The sequence below is a fragment of the Dama dama genome, chromosome 23, assembly GCF_033118175.1.
Source record: "Dama dama isolate Ldn47 chromosome 23, ASM3311817v1, whole genome shotgun sequence".
Lineage (NCBI taxonomy): Eukaryota > Metazoa > Chordata > Mammalia > Artiodactyla > Cervidae > Dama > Dama dama.
In genome coordinates, this window is record NC_083703.1 from 52,646,084 (window position 1) to 52,671,935 (window position 25,852).

At 46.5% G+C, this 25,852-nt stretch overlaps 1 protein-coding gene across 2 annotated transcripts; it reads right to left on the reverse strand.

The window, feature by feature from the left end:
• Positions 1-25: 25 nt before the first annotated feature.
• On the reverse strand, positions 26-25,850 carry VPS16 (VPS16 core subunit of CORVET and HOPS complexes). Of its 2 annotated transcripts, XM_061126743.1 has the most exons (24): positions 25,698-25,848; positions 6,511-6,599; positions 6,156-6,253; positions 5,940-6,068; positions 5,715-5,859; positions 5,475-5,590; positions 5,252-5,374; positions 5,071-5,126; positions 4,627-4,716; positions 4,438-4,532; positions 4,202-4,278; positions 3,631-3,762; positions 3,418-3,545; positions 3,265-3,300; positions 2,963-3,071; positions 2,668-2,802; positions 2,464-2,572; positions 2,277-2,374; positions 2,090-2,197; positions 1,700-1,777; positions 1,434-1,603; positions 1,256-1,352; positions 388-491; positions 26-273 (listed from the first exon to the last, which is right to left on the reverse strand). In XM_061126743.1, exons 1-24 carry the CDS (start codon positions 25,748-25,750, stop codon positions 129-131), a joined length of 2,520 nt encoding a protein of 839 aa, XP_060982726.1. In that variant the 5' UTR covers positions 25,751-25,848; the 3' UTR covers positions 26-128. The 2 variants fall into 2 exon arrangements, 1 of the variants encoding a protein (XP_060982726.1); XR_009690080.1 differs by lacking the exon at positions 26-273 and having other exon boundaries at positions 1,256-1,363; positions 25,698-25,850.
• Positions 25,851-25,852: the final 2 nt, after the last annotated feature.

Here is a 25,852-nt window from a genome sequence, read left to right on the forward strand (position 1 = left end):
CGGTACCAAAAAGGTTGGGGGCTGCTGCTATAAAATGTTTCAACTTTATTTACAACCAGAACCCTGGCTCCCACCCCAGGTTTTTGGGTTTTGCTCTGTGGGAAGAGCTAGATGAGCAGGTAGGCCCCTCATTTCTTCTGGGCTTGTGCCCGGGCCCGCTGAATCTTGTCGGCTGTGGCCCCATCTGTGGCTCCAGTGCAGTGGGACAATACGAGGCTCATCTCTGCCTCATTCCGGTGCTCAATGGCAACGTCCGCAGCCTGAGACACGTCCCTGCAGTTTGAGCAGAAGGGGAGATAGTGTTGAGCTGCCCAAGGGCACAAATTGTGCCTCTCATCAGCCCACTGGCTCTGCCACCCAGCAGCCCAGGGCTCTCAGCAGACGCACCCAACGAGAAGCAAGGCCTTGACCTTCTGCTCAGGACCCACGCGGGAAGCATACTTCTTGGCCTCATATTTATTGTGTTGCTTCATGCAGATCTCCACAAAGGGCTTAGAAGAGAGTAGAAAGAGATCAGGTAAAGCCCTCCTGTTCCCTCTTATGATCAAAGCCTGTGTGTGAAGTCACATCAATTGTATCTGACTCTTTGCGACCCTATGGACCATAGCTCTCAAAAGTTCCTCTGTCCATGAGCAAAAGCCTAGTGGATACATTATCCCAATGTATCTTATATACCCTTCTGTCTGTATAATCCCCCCCCCCCCCCCCCCCCGATTCCTACCCCACACACATACAGCAGTTGTAGTCTCAAAATTCTTTGGGTGAAAACAACCTACCCCAAGCTCTATTAGAGCTTTGAGATCAATTATTTCCATGCGTCCATGCCACCATCCACTGTTACCCCTCACAGCAGGCATTTCCCGCCTTCCCAGGGTCTGAGTTTTGGGCAGTTTATGGCTGCCCTTATTTGACCAACCTACCACACCTCTGAAGTGCCTGCCACAGAAAACAAACCACTCAACACCCTCCACTGCTTTGCAAATGTACTCTCCCTATGCCCCTTCCTCCCCACCAACAGGACTTTCCTTCAGGCACTAGTGTCCCCTGTGGCCCTCCTTGGGGAAAAGCAGCTGAGTCTCCTTTCCTCCAACATTTGCAGGCAGACTTGGGCCCATCCTCCCCTGTGCCTGACTCAGAAGTGTGCCCACCAGTTCTGTGGGATAGCTGAGCAGATGTGTGAACAGACCATTGGAGCCTGGTCATTTCCCCAGCAGTGCCTCACTGGAGATGGGCTGGAGGAAGGGCCCCACCTCACCAGGTAGCCAATGGGTGATTTCTTGCTCTTAGAAAACTTCTCTAGCTCCTCCCAGTCTTCCAAATCTGCCAGGGCTGTCAGCTTTAGCCACCAGAGCCTGTGGGAAAGCTGGGCATGGAGGCATTGCAGGAGGGGCAGGGGGTCCCGGGACCTACATGCAGATCAGGCCCTCAACTACCTCTTGTCAGGGATGCGAAAGTCACGTGCCAGCTGCTCCGCGCGCTTGTTTTGGCCACTGAGAATGAGGGTGGTGACCGTGTCATGTAGAGACAGGTCTAAGAACCGGCCCCCGAGCTCATCTTCTAGGCGTCGCTGCAGCCGTAGGAGCCGCATCTGATCCTCTGTAGCCTGGGAACAGGGATATGGTGGGACAGGGATGAGAGGGACAAGGAAGGAAGACTGGGAAGTAAGGAGAGGAGGTTCTTAGAGAAGAACGGGCCAAACCTTGGCTGCAAACTCATTCTTGGCCTTGTAGAATGCGTCGGCTGCAGTCTGTAGAGCTGCGACTCGTCCCTCAATTCGCTGCAAAGACCAAAAGGGCGCTCACAGCATAAGAACCTCGGCCATCACCACTCAGGCTGCAGTTTTCTCCCCAATCCCTGTGCCTAGGGTCACCAGTGCCAGCTTTTCCTGATGGGAGCACTGAGCTGGTGTCCCTAATGGGAATGACTAGCTCCTCTGGGACCAACTCGTGGCGCCTCACATCTTCCCAAGCTCTCCCTCCACAATGAGGATCAAATGGGATGTGTGGCACATTCAAGGCCTAGACTCCTGGAGAAGGAGCCAGACCAATGGCCCAGTTTGTGGGCCCCACCTGCCCTGTGGCCCTCAGACCTCCTCTGCAGCATAGCTGGCTCGGATGTGGAAGCTGCCCAGCTCCTGGTGGTTGTCATCCTGGTTGTAAAGGTCCTTCAGCGTCTCCAGCTCCTGATGCTTACAGAACTGGGGACAGCAGGTGGGCAGTCAGCAAGGCCAACTTGGGGGCTCCACAGGCTCCACCCCACCCGGCCCCTGCACACACCTGTCGGTACAAACTTAAGGCCATGGGCTGGTTCCGAAGCGTCATGAAAAAATCTCCTCGGTTCAGCTCATTCTTCAGGTGCAGCAGCACTGTGAACACTGTGGGACGATGAGGTGGGACGGGGCTCCAGCCCAGCGCTCACTGAGCCCAGGGTCCCCAGGCTTGTCCTCACCCAAGCCCTGCTCACCCAGATCAGTATCCCCACTCTCGATGGCCTTGCTCAGGGCCAGTTTGCTCCTCTTCATCTTCAGGAGAAGGGGAACTTGCTCCCCAGAGCGCGGCTCGTATTCCAGCAGCTGTGGGATGGGGAGGAAGGCACAGAGAGGAGGAGCTGGCCCGGGGGCTGCTAACACCCACATCAGAGCATCCAGGGAGGGCTAAGCGCCCACACCTTGATGGCCAGCTCCGTGCGGCCACAGCCGTAGGCTCGTGCAGCGATGTCAGAGTAGGAGACACCAGGCGTGTCCCCCAGCTTCTGATTAATGGCCCGAGCAACATCCTCGTCAGACACATCCTTCTGTTGTACCTGGAGAGGGAAGGAAGTGTCACCAATCTGGCTCTCACCCCTTAACCCCGACCCCTGCTGCCTTGATCAAGACCCACTCTTTCAGCCTACACTTATTTCCTACACCTCACCATGGCCTGTAAACCCTGAATTGCCCTTGGACTCTGTTCTATATCCTCACCTTGTAGCAGGCCCAGTGGGCCAGGATTCTGCTGACGCCCTGCACTTCAGGAAGCCGCAGGTACTCACATATCTGAATGGCCAGAGGGTAAAGCCTCCGCAACACAAGTCTGGCAGACAAGGGAGGTAAAGGGAACAAGGGATAAAGTGGGGTAGAGAGAGGACAGAATGGCCCCAGCCTGTAACCGCAGGCTCCCCGATCCCAAGGAAATGGATCACGAGCAGTGACCACAAGAGCACAGTGGGGGCTGTAATGTCCGCCCACCTCCAGCCCTCCGCCCAACACCCTTGGGCTTGCTGTACCTGTCTAGCAACACCTGGATAGTGAGTTGCTTGTATCTGTATTTCATTGAGTTAAGGATCCAGCTGGGAGGTTAAGGACCTTTAGGTGGCATCTCCATCCCCTTGCCCTTCCACCCCTGGAAGTAAACACCCTGTCAGCACACTTGAGGATACTGGCTATAGGTGAGGGGGATTCCGATGTGATAGTCCCGAACGGCATTGAGTACACGAAGGTCCTGACACATGCGCACAAAGCTGTCAGGTGGAAATCTGTCCAGGAAACACTTTCCGAAGGAGGCCGCCTGAAAAGAGCCAGAGAGCAATGGAGGGCTTTCCCCTCTGCCAGCCAAACCCTGCCCTCCCTCCAGCCCTGCCATCCAGGCCAACCCTGAGCAGACTCTTCTGCATGTCTGGCCAGTGCTCGTGTCCTGCAGCCTCGATGCACTGCTGCACAGCCTGCGGCAGCTGCCCCAGCTCCTGGATCTCCCGCAGGTACTCATCCGCCTTCTGGCTCTCTTTCTGGGGTGGAGGGAAAGTGCCAGGGACAGTGCGTCATGACCAAGAACACCTCTAAGTCTGGCTCCCAACCCCTCGGGCTGTGGTGGCAGGTTTGGAAGGCTGCAGAGGCCAGAGCACAAATCCCCTCAGCCCACCACCCAAGGTGTCCGCACACACCCCCAGTCGGTGCAGTTCTCTGAGGCCCTGAGATCTCTTGATAGAGCCCTGATTTGTGACTAGACTGGAAGGGCTCCCTGGCCCTCCCTATCACCACTCAGAAGACACCAAGTCCCTTCAGTCCAACTGAGCCGGCTCTCTCTAGCCCAGCCCGGCCCAGCCCGTGCCCTGCCTGAACCCCTGTCTTGAAAGGTAGCACTTGGCTGCAGAAACAGGGGCTGGGTCAATTAGGGGAAGGGGAAGGCAAGTGGCTTGAGGCCGCCGGAAAGGCCCAGGGCTTTACCTCATATTCCTTCTGAGCCTCCAACAACAGCGCTCCAGGGGCCATCGAGGCAATTTTAAAGATCTCCTCACTGGCCACTGGGGGAGGAAAATGTTGAGTGGGAGACGGGGGAGGGGGGGTCAGGAAATCCTCAGCCCTGCCTCAGAGCCCTGATTCTGCTCTGGGGCACTGGTCCGGCAGCTGTGGTGCTGAGGAGCCCCTGACCCGGTCACTCAGTGCTCTTCTGAGGACCTCACCTGGAACCTCGTGCAGGAACTCGTGGGTACTGCGGGAGAAGACTCGGACCCCGTCCAACTCAGGCACCAGGTAGGAGTCCTCATCCAGCACGAACCTGAGTGTGGTCAAGGTCCCTAAGAGTAATGAGGGATGGGGTGGGGCGGGCCCCCTCCCCCCTCCCCTACCCGCCGGCAGCCCTCCAAGGATACTGGATGCTCTCCGGTGCATCGCCCACCACCATCAGCCGCCTCTCCCAGGCCACCACAACGGCCTTCTCCTTGCTGCGTGGACGGCTGCACCTGAGTGCACACACACACATCTGGGATTAACACACAGGATGCCTGGCCCACAGTCATGTCCCCACATCACTGTCTGTATCACTCTGCCTTGGGGAACTCTGCACAGGCTTGCTGCCCTTTATTTCACTTCTCTGGCTGACTTATTTGCTTCCCTCTCTCCTTGTGCCCGGCAGCTTCCTGGAACACTGGGACCCACCGGGAACTGGGGTTTCCCTTAAATGTGCACTAGCAGGGAAGACAAGATTCAAGCTCTGCTTGTTCTGGTCAGTAGACAGGATGAATCAGTGTGTCCCAGGAGACAAGGCTATGTGCACGTTCACTCCCATGAGAACAACACCCCTCACCCATCCTCACCAGACCATCTGCTTCGGGGGGGCCCGGATGTTGCAGTTGAACTCACACAGCTTCTCCTGAAAGAGTGCAGGTAATGTCATGGCCCTATCCCAGCCATCACCAGTCTGGTTGGAAAGTCCTTCCCCTATGCCCCACACATCTTTCCCAGACAAGGCATAGTGCTCTGAGAAATGCCCTCTACCTTGAGAGATGCTGTCCCCATCCAGATGTAGCCTGTGTCTGTGAAGAGCGCCAGGTGTCTGTAGGTGAAGGAGACAGCCATCTGCAGGAAGCTGCTCACTCCTGGGGCCAGGCCAGGGGGTGTCTGGGGCAGGGCCAGGGGGAACACCAGACAGACTGACTTTTAAGGGTCTCCCACTAGCTCCCCCAGTCCCTCCGGTTCACTCCCAACCAAGGCTTCTCACCACCGCAGAGCAGGCTGCATGGTCCAGGAGGTAAAGATCAGGTCCTACAGCCAGGAGAATGTGTGCCACTCGGTCCTGGCACACTGCGGTCCAGCACGAGGGTGCACTCTGCAGACCTATGGTCGTGGAAAAGGACAACCTTAGACCGCCCAGAGCCCACAGTTTCTGCCTCTGATGGTCCCATGGACAGGAGGCACATTTGTGGGCAGTGAATGCTGCTCCAGGGGTATCAGGGCTCACCTGGCACCTCTGGCATCCGGCGGAGTTTGAGGTCACTCACGTTGGCACTGAGGGTGAAGCGGTGGGCTCCTGTGAGGATGGCCACCCCAGAACCAAACTCAGTATGGAAGATCCGGGCATCCAGAACCCGGTTCTGGAGTACCTCCTGGAGAAAGGGGTCGTAGGTTGAGGGAGTGAGAGAGTCCCAGACTCCATCCCTTTCCCCCAGCCCCCGGGGCCCCCTACATTGCCCATGCTGAAGTGTCTCCGGAAGTCACCGTGCAGCCCGTAAACCAGCACAACTCCGTCTTCCTGCACGCAGAGCAGCTCCTCCTCAGCTGACCAGCCCAGGGACACCACGGGCCCACTCTTCCACTGCAGATGAGAGAGAGGCTCCAGAGGCTGTCCTCAGGATGCAGAATCCTGTAAAGCCCCCAGCCACAGGGAAGGCAGGGTGCTCACCAACAGACTGGCCAGAGGCACCCCGGAAGCTGAGTAGATCTCGAGAACTGGCCGGGCACTGGCAGGCTTCTCCTTCCGCCAGGGGTTCCTCAGCAGTGCTGTGGTTTGAGCAGAAACCTTCTGTCCTAGTTGCCCAGGCCCACTCCATGCGAAGCAGGCCTATGAACTAGTTCCAAAGGCCCATATCACATGTGGCAGGCCTCACAAGACCACAATTAAAAACATCTCAGTAAGGTGGGGTGAGGGTGGGTAGCATAGGTCAGCAAGAACCACTCAACAGCAAGGCCCCCAGGAAACAAGGACCCTGAGTTCATCCCATGGTCCCAAAGCATGCAGTGACAGAGGGGTGACTTACCAATGGGGCCCCCATAGGGTGCAGCAGCCACGAGGCAGTCCCTCAGTTCCTCCTTCAGGTCCCAGTCCATGCTATACAGCTCATATTTCCTGCCCACACAGAGACAAGCAGAGATCAGTCTCGTCACGACCCTGCATCCACATGGAGTGAGCACCAGAGGAGCCCCCTAATGCTTCCAACTGACCTCCACAGGTCCCCTCAGGGGAAAGGAGGAGGGTGAGGACTAGAAACTGTGTGGGACATCCTAGGGACAGCAGGTGAGGAAGCAGAGGGTGTTGGGGGGCAGGCTATGTGGCCAGTAAGTAGAGCACAGAGTGAGGTGGGACTAGGGTGAGGTGGTTGGCTTGGTCTCCACTGGCAGAAAATAAGACTCTGCAGGAGGGCCTCTCAGCTTAGGCAGCCTTTCTTCTATTTCTGGTTCTTAACACTGAATCTGGTTATGGGCCTTATACCCAGGGCTCCAGCCTGTTGAGGATGAACTCAATTTTAGAGGTACTGAGTGAACACTGCCTGGAAGAAATCCAAGAGGAGCTCGTTAGTGAGCCCAGAGCTGGGTGAGTCGTGGGCTCCAGATGCCAATCTGTGAATGCTTGACTCATAGGAGGTAACTGAAATTACAAACTGGCGCAAGATGACTGCAATCTGAAATGTATATGGATCACCAAGACATGTGCTGCATGAGAAGACAGAGGAGGGGGCTTGAGGAATGCCATAATTCGATGGTTGGAGGTGGGGAAAAGGGTACAGAGAAGGAGTGGACACTACTCCAGAATACAAGAGAAGACAAAGTTCAAGAAGGAAGGTATTTCAGCTAGGATCATTTCAGGAGCCTTCCCATTAAAGATCAGGAAGATGCCCATCGTCTCCCTTTTTTTTTTTTGGATAGGTAAGAATCGGATTTATTTAGAAAGCAACACACTCCACAGACAGAGAGTGGGGTTATCTCAGAAGGTGAGAGAGGCTCCATCATCTCTATTGACATTCTTCTGGGAATTCTAGCCAAAATAATTCAAGAGAAAAATGGCATTCTAGCCAAAATAATTTAAGAGAAAAAAAAGAAACAGGTTTCCATTTTGAAGAAAGAGATTGCTACTATTTATCAATACAAATCATGAGACTATCAACTTAGAAAATCCAAAGCAGTTTATGAAACAATGAAAGAGCTAGCTAAGTAATGAACAAAAATCAATATATTCTCTATACCAATGAGTTTTCTATACAATAGCAAGAACTAATTAGAAACATAACTTTAAAAAAGATCCTAACTGTAATATCAATAAAACTATAAGATATCCAAGAATAAGCCTAATAAAATTTTTTAGCAAAATCAAATTGCTTTACTCAAGGATAGAGAAGCCATGGGGAAATATTCTAAAGGCTCTACAGATGGGTAAGAATTCCAATAAAAATCAGCCCAACTTTTTGGTGGGTAGGGAAGCACAAACTGATTCGATAGTTCATTTGAGGGGTGGAGGAGGAATATCATCTGAAAGAGAAAATATTTAAGAACATTTGAAAATATGAAAACAGATATATATCAGATACCAAGTACACTTAAAAGCTAAAGTTAATTAAAACTTGTTTTGGCACAAGAATAAGCAAACAGATCAATGGAAGAAAAGACAGTCCAGAAAAAGACCTGAGACTAGACAGAGGTTGTACTGAGTTAACCAAAATGTTCCTTTGGCTTTTTAAGCAAAAATAAAAAACACAATTTTCAATTTCACCAACAACTTTATTGAACAATGTATTTACCATTTTGTTCCACTACCTTCTCCCATATTTCAGTTAACTTCCTAATTTCATCTTCCCAAAACTTTAAAAATTTATTTATTTATTTTTGGCAGTGCTAGGTCTTTGTTGCTACGTGTGCGCTTTCTCCAGCTGCAGTGAGCAGGAGCTACTCTTTGTTGCAGTGCCTGGGCTTTTCATTGTGGTGGGCTTCTCTTGTCCTGGGGAGCACTGTTCTAGGCGAGAGGGCTTCAGTAGCTGCAGCACAGGGGCTCAGCAGTTGTGGCACACAGGTTTGGCTGCTCCAAGGCATGTGGGGTCTAACCAGAACCGGGATCGAACCCGTGTCTCCTACATTGGCAGGTGGATTCTTATCCACTGCACCACCAGGGAAGTCCTTCCCAAAACTTATCTCTTTGACTAAAGAACTGTTCCAGGTGCCCTTTACCTTCCAGGGAATTGAAATTTTTTCCCACTAAGAGAATTCTGTAAAGATCAAAATAAACGGACATCCAGAGGTGCAATGTCTGCTGAATACAGTGGATGCCTCAGAACTTCTCGCCAACTTTTAACAGTTTTTGCCTGGTCATCAAAGAAATACATGGTCTTGTATTATCCTGACAGAAGATTACGTGTTTCCTACTGACTAATTTCAGACGCTTTTTGTCAGAGTACAGTTGGTCTAACTGGGAGCAGTACTTGGAATTAATCATTTTTCTGGAAGGAACTTGTAATAGAGGACTCCCTTCCAATCCACCAAATACACATCACCTTCTTTAGATGAAGACCAGCCTTTGGTGTAGTTGGTGATGGTTCATTTCACTTGCCCCATGATCACTTCTGTTCCACATTATTACACAGTATCCAATTTTCATCATCTGTCACAATTTGTTTTAAAAACAGAACATTTTCATTAAATTTCAGTAGAGAAACACAGGTGGAAATATGGTCAAGAAGGTTTTTCTTCAGTCAAGAAGGTTTTTCTTCACTTAACTTATGGGAACCCAAACATTAAAGCAATTAACATAACCACGCTGGGGACTTCCCTGGTGATCCAGTGGTTAAGAATCTGCCTTGCAATGCAGGGGACACAGGTTTGATCCCTGGTCAGGGAACTAAGACCCCACATGCCACAGAGCAACAGAGCCAGAGAACCACAATGAGAGAGTCCATGCATCACAACAGAAGATCCCATATGATGCAATGAAGCACAACTAAGACCCAATGCAGCCAAAACAAAACATAACCAAGCTGATGCGAATGATTTTCAATGCTTGATCTGGATATTTTGAATATGTTGGCTATCTCCCTCATGGTATAACATTGATTACTCTCAATTAACATCTTGATTTGATCACATCAACTTCAACTGGTCTACTGGACCATGGAGAACGATCCAGTGAGAAATCTGCAGCACAAACTACTTTTGACATGTTCAATCAATCACAGCACTGTTTCCACATGTTGTACAAAGCTTTTTGTAGGTTTCAGATGCATTCATACTTTTCTTGAAATAATAAAGCATAATATGCTGAAAATGTTGCTTTTTCTTCTATGATCAGTATTAAAATGGTTACACAAAAATTCACCAGTCTTGGTAAGTTTTTTAAAAAATGCACGCTGATATGACAGCTGTCACCATACAACCTAACAAACTTATTTCAAATGAAGTTAAAGACAACTAAGTGCTGCTAGAACCATCTTACAGAAAAAACTGAAGGAGCCTTTTGGCCATCCCAATAATAAAGATGGGGCAAACTGATACTTGCAATGAGACAATGGGCCATATAGGAAGAATCACAATAAATGCTATTTCATTACTTAATCTCTGTAATAACATTTTCTAGATTAAATTCAAGATTTAAATGTTAAAAAATAAGCCATATCAGAACAAAGTCTTGTTTATTTTTACAATCTCAAAGTAGAAAAAAAATTTCCTAAACATGATATAAAGTCTGGAAGTCACTAAGAGAAATAACAAGTGCTTCTGAATAAAAATTAAGACCTTCTGTATACTTCTATGTAAAAGGTGTAAAAACAATACATATTTATATTTACTTTTACTTGAAAAAAGAGACTCTGGAAAGGTTCTAAGAATCTAATAACAGTGATTACTTGCAGGTGAGGGGTGGAATCAGTTGAAGAAGAGAAGGGATGGGAATGAGACTGAGCTTTACTGAGCTTTTAAACTACAGTCATAGTTATTTATTAAAATAATTAACATTAAAAAATTTTTATAGAGACTTCCCTGGCAGTTCAGTGGTTAAGACGCCACAACTCAGCCCTTGTTGGGGAACTAAGATCCCACATGCCATGTGGCACAGCCAAAAAAAATTTATATGCTCAAAAAATCTATCAAAAACAAACTAGGAAGACAAACTATGAGAAGGGGAAAAAATGAAAAAATGTAATACATATGAAAAAGGATTGCTGTTCTTTAAAATACAAAAGGCTCTAATTAATTGTAAAAAAAAAAAAGTGAAAAGAAAAATGATCAAAGGTTGTATCATAACTATGTGAAAATATTTTAAAATGAAACATAAAAAACTTGAGACTATAAAAGCTGATATTTTCATAATGTTAACTATGGAAAATTCTTTCAGCACAAGACACAAAACCCAGAAATTACAAAGGAAAAGACTGATAGACTTTATAACATGGACTTTTAACATATGTATGTTAAAAATTAATACACATGCTTCCCTTGTGGCTCAGCTGGTAAAGAATCCACCTGCAATGCGGGAGACCTGGGTTTGATCCCTGGGTTGGGAAGATCCTCTGGAGAAGGGAAAGGCTTCCCACTCTAGTATTCTAGCCTGAAGAATTCCATGGACTATATATAGTCCATAGGGTCACAAAGAGTCAGACACAACTGAGAGACGTTCACTTTGAAAAGAGCACAGGTTAAATAAAATGAGCACTCCATAAAAATTAATACATAAAAGTCAAGTGATCACAGTGAGAAAATTTGTAAAAAAGAGTTATTATGGAGAACATGTAAAGAGCTCCTTTACAAATCAAAAGAAACAACAGAAAAATAATCAAAGGGTATGAATAGACATACTTAACAACTAGGTAAATATGAATTTAAAAGTTATTTTGATGTTTTGGCCATCTGAATAGCAAAAATTAAGAGATTAATAAATAGCATGCAATACTGCGAAGGTATGGAAAAATGAAAACGTTATCATATATTGGGAGTGTAATATGGTTCAACCCTTATGGAAGAAAATGAAGCACTATGTATCCAACTTTTAAATGTGTACACACTCTAACTTAGCAATTTCCTTTCAAAAATCTAACCTATAAAACTACTTGCACAAGTATTCAAAAGTATGAATACACTGCAGCACTGTTTAAAATAGTTCCAAAAAAACAAATCCTGGAAAAAAATCTCCTTAAATGCCCATTCAAACAAGACTGGTTAAATAAACTATTGTATGCCCATTCTGGGGAATATTTTGCACCCATTAACAAAGTAACTGTGTATATTGGCATGAAGTGATCTCGAAAATATATTGTTAAAAAAGACAAAATACAGTGTAGTATGAACCATATGAGTCCACTTATGTAATAAAAAACTGAGCACATATTTTTACAGGCATATTTACATATACTTATTTGTATGTGTATCAATACAAAGAAAAACTCTCATAGGCCTCCACACTAAGCCAGTATGGAGAGACAGTGGTTATCTCTGGAGAAAGTGGTAAATGGGGGAGGGGAATAAGGAGATGGACAATTTGGCTATATAGGCTATATCTGGTCTTTATCACTAGGTCATGTCTGACGCTGCGACCCCAGGGACTATAGTCCACCAGGCTCTTCTGTCCATGGAGTTTCCCAGGCAAGAATATTAGAGTAGATAGCCATTTCCTTCTTCAGGTATCTTACTCAACCCAGGGATCAAACCCACATCTGCAGTGGCAGGCAGATTCTTTACTGCTTTACCCATATACTTTTGTTATTTATTTGAACTTTTATACCACATATGCATTTCTTCTGGTATTTTGTTACTAAAATCCTTAGATGAAATCTGATGGAAAGATAGATGTTTAAAAAGACCTAGCATGCCAGTTATCAATTCACTGATGCTCAGCTCCCTTCCATATGTGTTCTGTGATAACAGATGGTATTCTTTTAAGCATTTCTCCTTCACAGTGAGCATGATGTTGAGCCTTCTCAGCAGAGGGCGCTGAAAGAATGCTGCATGAGGAACAGGCTCTCCTGCTGATTCCAGCCCGGCAGCTGGCTAGAAGCCAGGATGTGAGGACATCTGGTGATGCTCTGACCCGGCCATGCAGCAACCTCCAAGGCTCGTCCAGACTGACTCCCTGGATAGACACAGCATTTTTGGGCTTCTTGCCTCTGCCAGGACCTACTTCCTCTGCATGCCATGATGCCTGGCCACTGCTTCCCCTGCCCGTGCCCTCAAGCATTTCCACTGACCCTCTCTGCAAAACCATGCACCCAAGTCACTAGTTGTGGCTTGCCTTACAGATACTGTATGCCCCAGGCTACCAGCATCAGCTCCCCAACTCTCTCTACACGTCCACACCACTGACCTCTAGCTGTAGTTCTCCTGTGCCCCCTACCCTCTGAAACCCAGAGTGCTGCTTCCTGCTTGCCAAGCAACTGTAGACCAGCTCTGGCCCAGTGAAGTGAAAATGAAAGTCACTCAGTCATGTCCAACTGTTTGCCACCCGACAGACTATCCAGTCCATGGACTTCTCCAGGCCAGAATACTGGAGTGGTTAGCCTTTCTCTTCTCCAGGGGATCTTCCCACCCAGGGATCAAACCCAGGTCTCCCACATTGCAGGAGGATTCTTTATCAGTTGAGCTACAAGGGAAGCCCAAGAATACTGGAGTGGGTAGCCTATTCCTTCTCCAGATGACCTTCCTGACCCAGGAATTGAACGAGGGTTTCCTGAATTGCAGGCGGATTCTTTACCAAATGAGCTATCAGAGAAGCTCTGGCCCAGGGAAACGGCAAACTTCACTGCCATCCAGTGGTCTGCGACTGCATTTTCTCTGAGGCCTGAACCCCAGCCTGGGGAAGGGCCTCCCTCCAAGTTTGTTGTTCCTTGAGTACTCTCCCTTAGTCCTGAGCTACCATATAAACTTTTCTCACATCTTAGTTAATCTTTATCACAGTATAGTAATCCCTTATATTTATTGAAATTTCGCAGTTTATGTCTCCTCACTGGATCCAGACTACCTGGGGCAGGGAGCGGCCCCAGGAGTGGTAGTGGTGGTAGCTAGCCGCGAAGTCGTGTCTGACTCTTGCAACCCCAGGGACTGTAGCCCGCCAGGCTCCCCTGTCCGTGGGACTTTCCAGGCAAGAATACTGGAGTGGGTTGCCATTTCCTTCTCCAGGGGATCTCCCTGACTCTAAAGATGGGATTTGAGGACTGGTATGGTCATGTGCTTAGGCTTGGGTACAGTGCTGTGTTCCCTACTGTGTTACTAGTTTGCTAGTAACCCACTGCATGCAGCAGCATCACAATTAACCAAACCTGCAGTTCAATGTGGCGAAATGCCAAGTCAAACACATGCTTTGGGAATGACTTCTGTGCTTGATTGTATGGCAATAACGATGATTACAAGGGCCATGGTGTGGATGAGTTATTTTGAGTGCACTTGAACATTTACAAAAACTAAATGACAAGGTTAGGTCCATTAACTTTCAGCTCAAGTCATGGTCTAAGAAGCAGAAAGCTTCTGTAACAACCTAAAAGAATCTCTTATTTCTTGTAGTCACACAGCTGGTACTGCTGAGAATCAAAGAGTTTAATTGTATGGGTTGTTAAACAATAACAGTTAAGTTCTCCAGCACACCATCTCTCATGTGAAAGTTAAGACACTAATTAGAAAAGAAAGGAATCCTGAAACATGGAAGGAAGATAACTGGTTAGACCCAGAGGAAGCTGACAATCTTGAACACCCCAAGTCATCGTGGGTCTTCCTCACCAGTGGAAGCAGCTTGTCCTCCTGTGTTGAGGAGACTAGCCTTCCTCTGCTTGAAAACCCTGTGATGACCTCACTTGAGGCAGACGTCTTGGGAGCCTCCCTCTCCACGGCTGACCTGGCTAACACTACTGCTGAGTGGTTATCAGCTAAGTGAACCAAGCTCAGTCGTGTCCGACTCTTAGTGACCCCATGGACTATACAGTCCATGGAATTTTCCAGGCCAGAATACTGGAGTGGGTAGCCTTTCCCTTCTCCAGGGGATCTTCCCAACCCAGGGATCGAACCCAGGTCTCCTGTATTGCAGGTGGATTCTTTACCAGCTGAGTAATTGGCTAAGAGCAGAGATCAATATGTGGCCCCAAAATGGCACTGTTCCTGGGGGAGAAGCCTACAAGTTGATTACACTGGACTTCTTCCATCATGGAGGAGGGAAAGCTCTGTCTTCACTGGGATACATATTCTGAATGTAGATTTGTCTTTACCTGTAATGCCTTTGCACTAGCAAACTTCCACCATCTATGTACTTACGGAATGTCTCACCTACCACTGCAGCAGTCTGCAAAGCCTTGCAATTAATCAAGGATCTCACTGCATAGCAAAGGAAGTGCAGCAGTGGGCTTAGGTACATGGAATCAACTAGCCTTACCTTACATCCCATTACCCAGAAGTGGCTGGTCTAAATGTACTGATGACTCAGTTATAGGACCAACTGGGAGACAGTAACCTAAAAATATGGGACTCTGTCTTACAGGATGCAAGTCTAGGCTTTGCATCAAAGACCATTACATGGGATTAACTGGACAGACAATATGGGGGACTGGGAATCAAGGGGTGAAAGTGGGAGTGGCTCCTCTCAGTTACAAACCTAATGACTCTCATTAAAATACTGCTTCTAGGACTTCCCTGGTGGTCCAGGGGTTAAGAATCTGCCCCTCCATGAAGGGAACACGGGTTCAATCCCTGGTCCTCGAAGATTCCACATACCATGAGGCAACTAAGCCCGTGCACAACTACTGAGCCCACAGTCTAGAGACTGAGAGCCTCAATTACTGGGCCTGTGCACCACAACTAAAGAAAGCCTGCACACAGCAATGAGGATCCAGGGTAGCTAAAAATTTTTTTTTAATAAAAATTTAAAATATTGTTTCCAGTTTCACTAACTTTGAGACCTATTGATTTGTAAAGCTTAGTCACCAAGGGAAGAATGTTTCCATCAAGGGGTAAAAACAATGGATTCACTGAACTGGAAGGTAAGAGTGCTACCTTGCCATTTGGGGCTCCTTATGCCACTGAAGCAACAGGCAAGAAAATGGGGTTAATCCACTGGCTGAAGTAATTATCCTGAGGGCCAAGGGTAAATCAAGCTGCTACTACATAAGGGAGGCAAGGAGGACTTTGTCTAAAACCCAGGGGATCTCCTAGGGCACCTCTTGGTACTTCCATGTCTAACGGAAAAGGTTAATGAAAAACCTCAGCAATCAAAAAAAAGCAGAATGACTAAGGTTTGGGTCACTTCACTATGTAAAGAACAGAGCAGTGAAGGTTCTGGCTGAGGGCAAAGGAAATATGGGATGGGCAGTTGAAGAAGGAAGCCATAGGTATTAACTATGATCTTGTGAACAGCTACAGAAATGAAGACTGTAGCCACTTTGTGCATTTTCTCTGTGCTTGTCATGTGCTTGTGTTTATATGTATATACTAACCATTATCTTCTCTCCTTGCCATTTTTATACACAAATTATTGAAGGTTAATTTTTAAATTCAATTTTTAGGTAACAGAATATTCAGTAAGATTGTAATTCATTTTGAGGAGTAACTAATATAGTGATTGATACAATGACTTAAGACAGTATGTCTCCTCATTTGGGGAAAGAGTAGTATACTTATAAGAAAGATGGTAGTATCCCGTGAAGCAGAAATACAGAGCTGTTTGGTTATTGTGAGGGAGTTGAAAAGTGTGTAGAGGGTGCTTGTCGAAGCTGATCAGCCACAGAAAGGACTCTGCTAGTTATCAATTTATTACCTCCCAGATCCAAATTCAACCTTCAACATGTGCTCCATAGTGAGCTAGATGTTAAGCTTTCTCAGTAGCTGGCCAGTGGAAACGGGACATTGTAGGAGGAAGGGGGTCTCTGGCTGTTTCCAGCAGCTGCAAGATCAGTCAGCAGTGTGGGCATGAGGGTATCTGGGGACACTCCGACCCAACCATGCGCCCAGAGCACACAATCCCTCACAACCTTGGCCTGGACTGGCCATCGACCTTCCTGTGGTTCTCTCCACAAGATACTGCATGCTCTAGGTCTCCTGCTCAGCCTGGTGCTCCCTGTGCAAGGCCATGAACCTGGCCACCAGCTATGGCTCACCTGCCACCTATTCATGGCGAAGAAGGCTGCCTCCTGCTTATCCAGTGACTGTGGACCAGATCTGGCCCAGCAAACCAGCAACTCTCCCACCTTTCCGTGCGCTGCAACTATACCTTCTCCAGCAAGGTCGGAACCTTGCTTGGGGAGGGCACCTCCCTTCCAACTTTTCCTTCCGTTATCCTCAGCCCCCAGGAAACGACAGTGTTATCTTATAGCTACTTTGCTATCATAGTTTAATAGTTCTTTAGGCTAAACTTCCCCTATTTAATCACTGTATGGTATCTCCTAATCAGAATCATAGAAATATTACCAGTGTCAATTCCACAGACTTGCTTGTCACAAGGGGGAAACACGAATATATAGCAGAGGATAAGGCCATCAGCCTCAGAACACTTGTCAATCTCAACTTCCCTTACCTCGTAACAGACAACCCAATACAATGGCCTATAGCTGTGACGCAGCATGAATACCACACAGTTCAGTCACTCAACCGTGTCTGACTCTTTGCAACCCCATGGACTGCAGCAAGCCAGGGTTCCCTGTCCATCACCAACTCCCGGAGCTTACTCAAACTCATGTCCATCAAGTTGGTGATGCCATCCAACCACCTCATCTTCTGTTGTCCCCTTCTCCTCCTGCCTTTAATCTTTCCCAGAATCAGGGACTTTTCCAATGAGTTAGTTCTTCGCATCAGGTGTCCAAAGAATTGGAGTTTCAGCATCAGTCCTTCCAATGAATATTCACGAGTGATTTCCTTTAGGATGGACTAGTTTGATCTCCTTGCAGTCCAAGGGACTCTCAGGAGTCTTCTCTAACACCGCAGTTCAAAAGCATCAATTCTTCAGTGATCAGCTTTCTTTATGGTCCAACTCTCACATCCATACATAATTACTGGAAAAAACACAGCCTTAACTAGATGCACCTTTGTTGGCAAAGTAATGTCTCTGCTTTTAATATGCTGTCTAGGTTGGTCATAACTTTCCTTCCAAGGAGTAAGCGTCTTTTAATTTCATGGCTGCAGTCACCATCTGCAGTGATTTTGGAGCCCCCCAAAATAAACTCTGACACTGTTTCCACTGTTTCCCCATCTAATTGCCATGAAGTGATGGGGCCAGATGCCATGATCTTGCTTTTATGAATGTTGAACTTTAAACCAACTTTTTCACTCTCCTCTTTCACTTTCATGAAGAGGCTCTTTAGTTCTTCACTTTCTGCCATGAGGGTGGTGTCATCTGCATATCTGAGGTTATTGATATTTCTCCCAGCAATCATGATTCCAGCTTGTGCTTCATCCAGCCCAGCGTTTCTCATGATGTACTCTGCATATAAGTTAAATAAGCAGGGTGACAATATACAGCCTTGATGTACTCCTTTTCCTATTTGGAACCAGTCTGTTGTTCTATGTCCAGTTCTAATTGTTGCTTCCTGACCTGCATACAGGTTTCCCAAGAGGCAGGTCAGGCGGTTTGGTATTCCCATCTCTTTCAGAATTTTTCAGTTTGTGGTGATCCACACAGTCAAAGACTTTGGCATAGTCAATAAAGCAGAAACAGATATTTTTCTGGAACGCTCTTGCTTTTTCTATGATCCAGCAGATGTTGACAATTTGATCTCTGGTTCCTCTGCTTTTTCTAAAACCAGCTTGAACATCTGCAAGTTCACAGTTCACGTATTGCTGAAGCCTGGCTTGGAGAATTTTAAGCATTACTTTACTAGCATGTGAGATGAGTGTAACTGTGCGGTAGTTTGAGCATTCTTTGGCATTGCCTTTCTTTGGGATTGGAATGAAAACTGATCTTTTCCAGTCCTGTGGCCACTGCTGAGTTTTCCAAATTTGCTGGCATATTGACTGCAGCACTTTCACAGCATCATCTTTTTAGGATTTGAAATAGCTCAACTGGAATTCCATCACCTCCACTAGCTTTGTTCATAGTGATGCTTCCTAAAGCCTACTTGACTTCACATTCCAGGATGTCTGGCTCTAGGTGAGTGATCACACCATTGTGATTATCTAAGTGAGTGGTTGGTGGGAAGAGAGAAAATGGAAGCGAGTACAGATGGCAGTTTCTAGACCCTTGATGAGCTGAAAAGGGATTTGTTGATTTTTTGAATAGGGAAGTTTATTTTCTGTTATGCTGGGGAGATTTGAATATAGTAGTTGAGCTCTGATAGTGAGCCCTTATGGGTAGGGATGGTGGAAAACAATGCAGAAGTCTACACTGAAAAAACACCTGGCTGCTTATTAAAATACAGATCAAATTCAAAGAACCCATGCCAGAAACAATGGAGATCTGCCCTAGGAAGGTACATGCAGCAGCACCTTGGGTGACCTTGACGCAGGGAGTCCTGTGCAAGAATGGTCAGAGAAACCTGAGGCGCCATGAGAGTAGGTAGAGGGTGCCTGGTTTCTCAGAAGACAGGGAAGTGGGGGCCTATCTCTTCAGCAGGCTGGGAACACAACAGGCAGATTTTGTCAGGGAAGCCTAGGCCCTTCTAGGCCATTACTTCCAGCTCTCTGGGAAGCGCGAGATGAAGTCAGCAACTGGGAGGGTCAAGGAGCCTTCAACTGCAGTCCAGGACATTAGCATCGACATAGACGAGTGGGAAAGAGGCGCAGGGGTACAGGAGTGAGGCTCAAGGAGTGAAGAGCAACAAAGTACGGGCCACCTCCTCAAGCCTTCAAGGTAAAGAAGGCTTCTCAGGGACAGTGAGGTGACTCAAGCTCTGCCACAGGTTGGCATGGAGTACAGATGGGCAGAGTAAGAGCAGCAGAGAGAGCAGCATCTTAGAAAAGTCTAGAAGTGAGAACTTTCTAAGGATAGGTCATATCTTCAGTGAGGAAGGTCAGTTACATATTTCTCTTCTACCTGCAGGTCCTGGAAGTGGAAATTCCCATAGCAGCAGTAAATGGACCCTGGATTTGAATACCAGAAAATCACTAAAGCAGGTCCTTTTGCTATTCAGTCACTATGTCATGTCCGACTCTCTGTGATCCCATGCACTACAGCATGCCAGGCTTCCCTGTCCTTCACCATCTCCCAGAGTTTGCTCAGATTCATGTCCATTGAGTTGGTGATGCTATCTAACCATTTCATCCTCTGCTGCCCCCTTCTCCTCCTGCCTTTAATCTTTCCCAGCATCAGGTCTTTTCCAGTGAGTCAGCTCTTTGCATCAGGTGGCCAAAGTTCTGGAGCTTCAGCTTGAGCATCAGTCCTTCCAATGAATATTCAGGGTTGATTTCCTTTAAGATTGACTGGTTTGATCTCTTTGCAGTCCAAGGGACTCTCAAGAGTCTTCTCCAGCACCACAATTAGAAAGCATTAATTCTTCAGCACTCAACCTTCTTTATGGTTCAACTCTCACATCCATACATGACTACTGGAAAAACCATAGCTTTGACTAGACACCCTTTGTCAGCAGGGAAGGTTTCAATCCCAGGCCCTCCATGAAGCACTGACAAAATCCCTGCTGCAGTGCAGCTGAACTGCTGGAAAAGCATGACTCACTGCAGTAAGAGAAGAGCTGTGTGAAAACAGATGATCTCCAGCCTGCCCAGGCTGGGCTATCAGAACACTGAGAAGGAAGAAACACATTAGGTTTAGCATGGGGAATATTCCATCAATTCCAAAATGCCCAGGCCCTGAAGAGAGACCACCTTCGTTATTGTTTAGTCACTAAGTCGCGACCGACTCTTTGCAACCCTATGGACTGTAACCTGCCAGGCTCCTGTGTCTACAGGATTTCCCAAAAATACTGGGAATATTGGAGTGGGTTGCAATTTCCTTCTCCAGAGGATTTTCCTGACCCAGGGATTGAACCACGTGTCCTGCATTGGCAGGTGTATGGATTCTTTATAACCCCTTGATTCCAGACTGCTTTAAAAATAAATACTACTGGACTTTTCTGGTGGTCCAGTGGGATAGGAATCCATCTACCAATGGAGGGGAAGTGTGTTTGATCCCTGGTCCGGGAAGACTCCACACGCCACAGATCAACTAAGCCTGTGCATCACAACTACACTGAGCCCAAGTGCCCTAGACCCATGCTCGGCAACAAAAGAAGCCACTGCATTGAGAAGCCTGTGCGTCACAACAAACAGCAGCCCCTGCTTGCTGCAACTAGAGAAAGCCCATGCACAGCAATAACGACCTAGCATACCAAAAATAAAGAAATAATCTAAAAGACAAAAAATACTACTACAGTATCCTTGTGCATTGTTTCTGGAAATGTAAAATGGGGCAGTTGTCATGGAAAACAGTAGAATAGTTCCTCAAAATATTAAACACAGAATTACCATATGATCCAGAAATTCCATTTCTGGGTGAAAATAGGATCTCAAAGAGATATTCATACACCATTGTTCATAGCAGCATTATTCACAATAGCCACAAGGCGGAAGTAACCCAAGTGTCCACTGACAGATGAATGCACAAATAAAATGTGGTGTATACATACATTAGAATGTTATTCAGTCTTAAAAAGGTAACTCTGATACATTCTACAACACGGATGAATCTTGAGGACAGTATGCTAAATGAACTAAGCCAGCCAAAATAAAGCAAATACTGTTATGATTTCACTTACACAAGCTATCTAGAGTAATCAAATGTATGGAAACACAAAACAGAATGGTGGTTGCCAGGGCTGGGGCAAGGGGAGAATGCGGAGTTAATATTTAATGAATCAATTTTGCAAGATGAGAAAGTTCTGGAGATTGGCTACACAACAATGTGAATATACTTAACACTCTTAGATCATATTTTATAATGAGTAAGATAGTAAATTTTATATTATGTGTATTTAACCACAGTTTTTTTAACAGTTCATGTTTATACATGCAAAACAAACATACCAACCCATAAAACCTACTAAAATAGCTAACCTTTCTTCTATGAAGAGTACAAAATGTAGTATCTTCAGTCTCCTTTCTTTCACTATATAGATGTTTCTAAAGTACCTGATACACTGTATTCAGTACCAAGCTCATTCTCTCCCCCAACAAATTCACTCTTCCTTTCTCATTATTTTTAAGACCCAAATCTAAGTCATCCTGGATTCACTGCTCTTCCTCCTCTCTATCAAATGCAACTCATCACAGTCTCCTTCAATTTTCCGCCATTACCATTTGCCAGACTGCCCCCCTTCTCTCCATCTCTAGTGCTCACCACCATCAACTTCTCCCTGGTCTACTCCATAAGCCTCCTAACCTAAGACATAACCTAGTCTCCCTTGGCTCCATTCTTGCTTGCACCTTTCAAGTTGTCCCCCACCCCCATTGCCTCCAGAATGAATTTAAAATGCACACACACACAGGCGAATTCAATCACATTAATCCTTTCATTTAGGCTTCCCATCGTTCTTCAAATAAAAATGGTCTATAAGGCCCTATAGGGTATGGCTGCTGGGAGAAGACATTTACCTGTCTCTTGTCCTGGCCCCTTGCCTTTTGAAAAACACATATTTTCAAAAGTAACACAAGTCAATATTTTAAAAAGTATATGTTGTGTTGTAAACACTAAGTTACATGGCAACCCATGTTAAGTGACATCCCTTTTCCACAAAAATAGTTTAAATCACTGTTACTTCCCACTGACTTCACTGCCTTAAAATTTTTGCCATTTTTTTCACAATGTACAGGCATATTTATAAAAATTAGAAACAAAGGACAAATGCAACAGTGTAGCACTGCAACACACTGGCTCTATTTAGGTCATTGAGAGTGTCCCTGTCTCTTCCGCCTCAGAACCTTTGTATATATTCTTGGATCCCATTCCCTGTATTTAAATCTTCCTATCTTCTGGATGGGGCATTGTCTCCTTCAGAAAGTCTTCTTTACCTCTGACTTACCAAACTGTTATATGCTTCCTGAGGGTCCTACATAACCTTTTACCTCAGTGAAAAGTGTGAAAAAATGTCAGTCACTCAGTCATGTCCAACTCTTTGTGACAATATGGACTCTAGCTCATCAGGCTCCTCTGTCCACGGAATTCTCCAGGCAAGAATAGTGGAGAAAATCCCCCTCTTTAAGGGATTTTCCCTACCCTGGGATCGAACCCAGGTCTCCCACATTACAGGCAGATTCTTTACATCTGAGCCGCCAGGGAAACCCCAATCGCAGTGCTCATGATCAAACAGTCATTCATGTGGCCAGTAGTACCCAACTTTTTTCGGCCCAATGTACTGTAGCCCACCAGGCTCCTCTGTCCATGGGATTTTCCAGGCAAGAATACTAGTGTGGATTGCCATTTCCTCTTCCAGGGGATCTTCCCAACCCAGGGATCAAACCCACGTGTCCTGCATTGCAGGTGGATTCTTCACCACTGAGCCATCAGGAAGACCAAATAGACTCACGGCCGGTGGTGGTTTAGTTGCTAAGTCACGTCCTACTTTTGTGACCCCATGAACTGTTGCCTGCCATGGTCCTCTGTCCATGGGACTTCCCAGGCAAGATACTGGAGTGGATTGCCCTTTCTTTCTCCAGGGGATCTTCCTGACTCAGGGATCGAACCTTGGTCTCCGGTATCACAGGCATATTCTTTACTGACTGAGCCACCAGGGAAGCCCCAAATAGAATGATTAGTGGGTACCAACTGTCTCCCTGCTGGCTGTAGGCTCTGAGGGCAGAAAGGGCCCATGTTTTTCTACTGGCCCAATATACATTCTGCCTGGCAATGGTTGGGCAACATTATTTAATGGTATTACCCCAAATTGGTTTTTAGGATAAAAGTGGCTAAAATTCTCAAGCCTCACAAGAACCAACACCTTCCCTCTCCTTACCCTCCCAAATTAGTCATTTTTCCAGATGCAAAAGAATCCTATCCTGTAGACAGAACTTGAAATGTGTGCCACCTGTTTATCATTCATTCACTTATTTGAACATTTTAAGTTCTGGCATAAGACTATGCACAAATACAAATAAAACCAAGTATCTGCACCTATACTTTAAATATTTGTTTACTTTGGCAGAGAACCTATAAGGGCTTCCCAGGTGGCACAGTGGTAAAGACTCCGCCTGCCAATCAGAAGATGCAAGAAACTCGGGTTCGATCCCTGGGTCAGGAAGATCCCCTGGGGCAGGAAATAGCAACCCACTCCAGTATTCTTGCCTGGAAAATTCCATGGACAGAGAAGCCTGGTGGGTTACAGTTCATGGGGTCCCCAAAGAGTCTGACACAACTGAGCACACTTCTGTCTGCACACTTTTGTCTGTCGGTCTAGTACACAGAAAGGCTCAACACCCATCACCAAGAATAATACACCTTCTATAGCAGGGCTAACACTTCTACTCCTTTCTGGAAGTACAGGGTAGGCTAGGATAGGCTAGCAACAGTGGTCATGTCTACAGCATGCACTCAACACTTACACTCATTTAAAATTTTATTAGTGTATAAACAAAGCTAAGACGTCATATGATAAACAGAAGTTCTATGGTAATGAGGTCATCATTTTCAGCACTCTCACAAGCCTGTGTATGCAACACATATTTTCAAAAGTAATACAAGTCAATGCTTTTAAAAGTATATGTTGTGTTGTAAACACTAAATTACATGGCAACCCATGTCAAGTGACACCCCTTCTCCACAAAAATAGTTTAAATCAGCTATTTCCTACTGACTTCACACTAAATTTTTGCCGATTTTTTCACAATGTACAGGAATATTTATAAGAATTAGAAACAAAAGACAAATGCAACGGATATCTAAAAATTGCATCAAGGCATTTGTCCATCTCAGAAGTGTTAATTGCTGACATTTTATGCATCAAAAATTACACTGAAAAGTTTAATATGTGCATAACAATGGTATATGGTTTCACTAGCATGAACAGCTGTCTTCTATTGAAATAAAGACTCCAATGTGATTTCTTTGTGATCTTCAATTGCAATCAACAAAGTATTTTTTTAAAAAACTTTATGGCACTAATGGTAAAGAACCTGTCTGCTGATGCAGGAGACACAGAAGACAAGGGTTCAATCCCTGGATTGGGAAGATCCCTTGGAGAAGGGCATGGCAACCCACTCCAGTATTCTTGCCTGGAGAATCCCATGGACAGAGGAGCCTGACAGGCTACAGTCCACAAAGAGTCGGACACAACTGAAGCAACTCAGCATGCATGCATGCACATAGCAGGCACTGTTCTAAATACATAAGAGATAAAGAAATGCAAGAAATATGCATTCAGCCCTCAAGGAATTTGGTTTAGCAGAAGAAACCTATACAAATATTGCCCTAATGTGTCATAAGTAACAACCTTAGCATTGAGACCCAAAGGAAAGTCAGATGAAAGTCAACTCTATCGGGATTAAAACCCTTAAATTAAGCCCGGAAGGATGAGCTAGAATTCTCCAGTGAAGTAAAGAGGAAAATCGCAGTGCCCACAGAAGGAACTGCAGGCTGGTGCAAACACAGGGAGTCAGGAAACATCACGGTGTGTTGAGATCTTGTTCTGCCCAAATGAACACGGTTTTGGGTAACAACTCAGGAAGCTGAAGAGACAAGTGGGGCCGGTTTATAGATATAACATGATAAGGAATTTGTACTTTACCTTATAAGGGAAAGTACTGCAAAAACTTATAATTAGGGTAATGATATGACCAGTCTACAGTTTAGAAAGATTAGTGGTTTAAGGACTCCACAACTCCCATGAGAGGGCTGACCTTAGCAGGGCATGCTCACTCGCCGCCTGATTTATTGACAGTTCGCTTTTTCCCAGCGTTGGTCAGTAATGTCACCTGCAAGCTGTGCAACCCCGCCCCCCAGGAGCATCCAGCGGTCTGACTTCAGCAGCACTTCCCGGCAAGAGATAAAGCACTCACTGTCTCCAGAGGGCAGCCACCCACAGTGTGATGTGAGCATTCTTCCAGAGGGTGACAGCCCTGGGATTGAGCTGGGCTGTGCCCCTACTTGTGTGACCAGGTTTGTCTCATTTCCCTTCTCCGCAGAAGGGGAAGGACCGGCCCTAGGAGGCTGCGCGTTAAGCGGCAGATACAAGGGCGAGCGCCGGCGAGGGGCAGATCCACCGCCAGTAGAAGCGGGGTCGCGCGCCGCCGGCTCCACCCGAAGACTCGAGCCGGAGGGCTAGCGGGGTAACCAGGCCGTGGGCAGGAGGGCTGGGCGGCTCACCGGTAAAAAGCAGAGTCCCCGAGTGGGTTCCAGTTCGCGGTGTAGCAGTCCATGGCTGGAACAAGCTGCTGCTTGCCAGCGCCAGGTACACCCGCCCAGCTTGGGCTGCAGGCAGGCACTTCCGCTTCCGCCCGTCCGGGTCACGTGATGAGGCC

Coding starts and splice junctions, on each gene's coding strand:
- VPS16 (XM_061126743.1), bottom strand. CDS start 25,750: ATGGACTGCTACACCGCGAACTGGAACCCACTCGGGGACTCTGCTTTT. Junction 5,127..5,251: donor TGGGGACAGCATCTCTCAAG/GTAGAGGGCATT, acceptor GCACTCTTTCAG/GAGAAGCTGTGTGAGTTCAA. Junction 1,778..2,089: donor CCAGCTATGCTGCAGAGGAG/GTCTGAGGGCCA, acceptor TGGTCTTTGCAG/CGAATTGAGGGACGAGTCGC.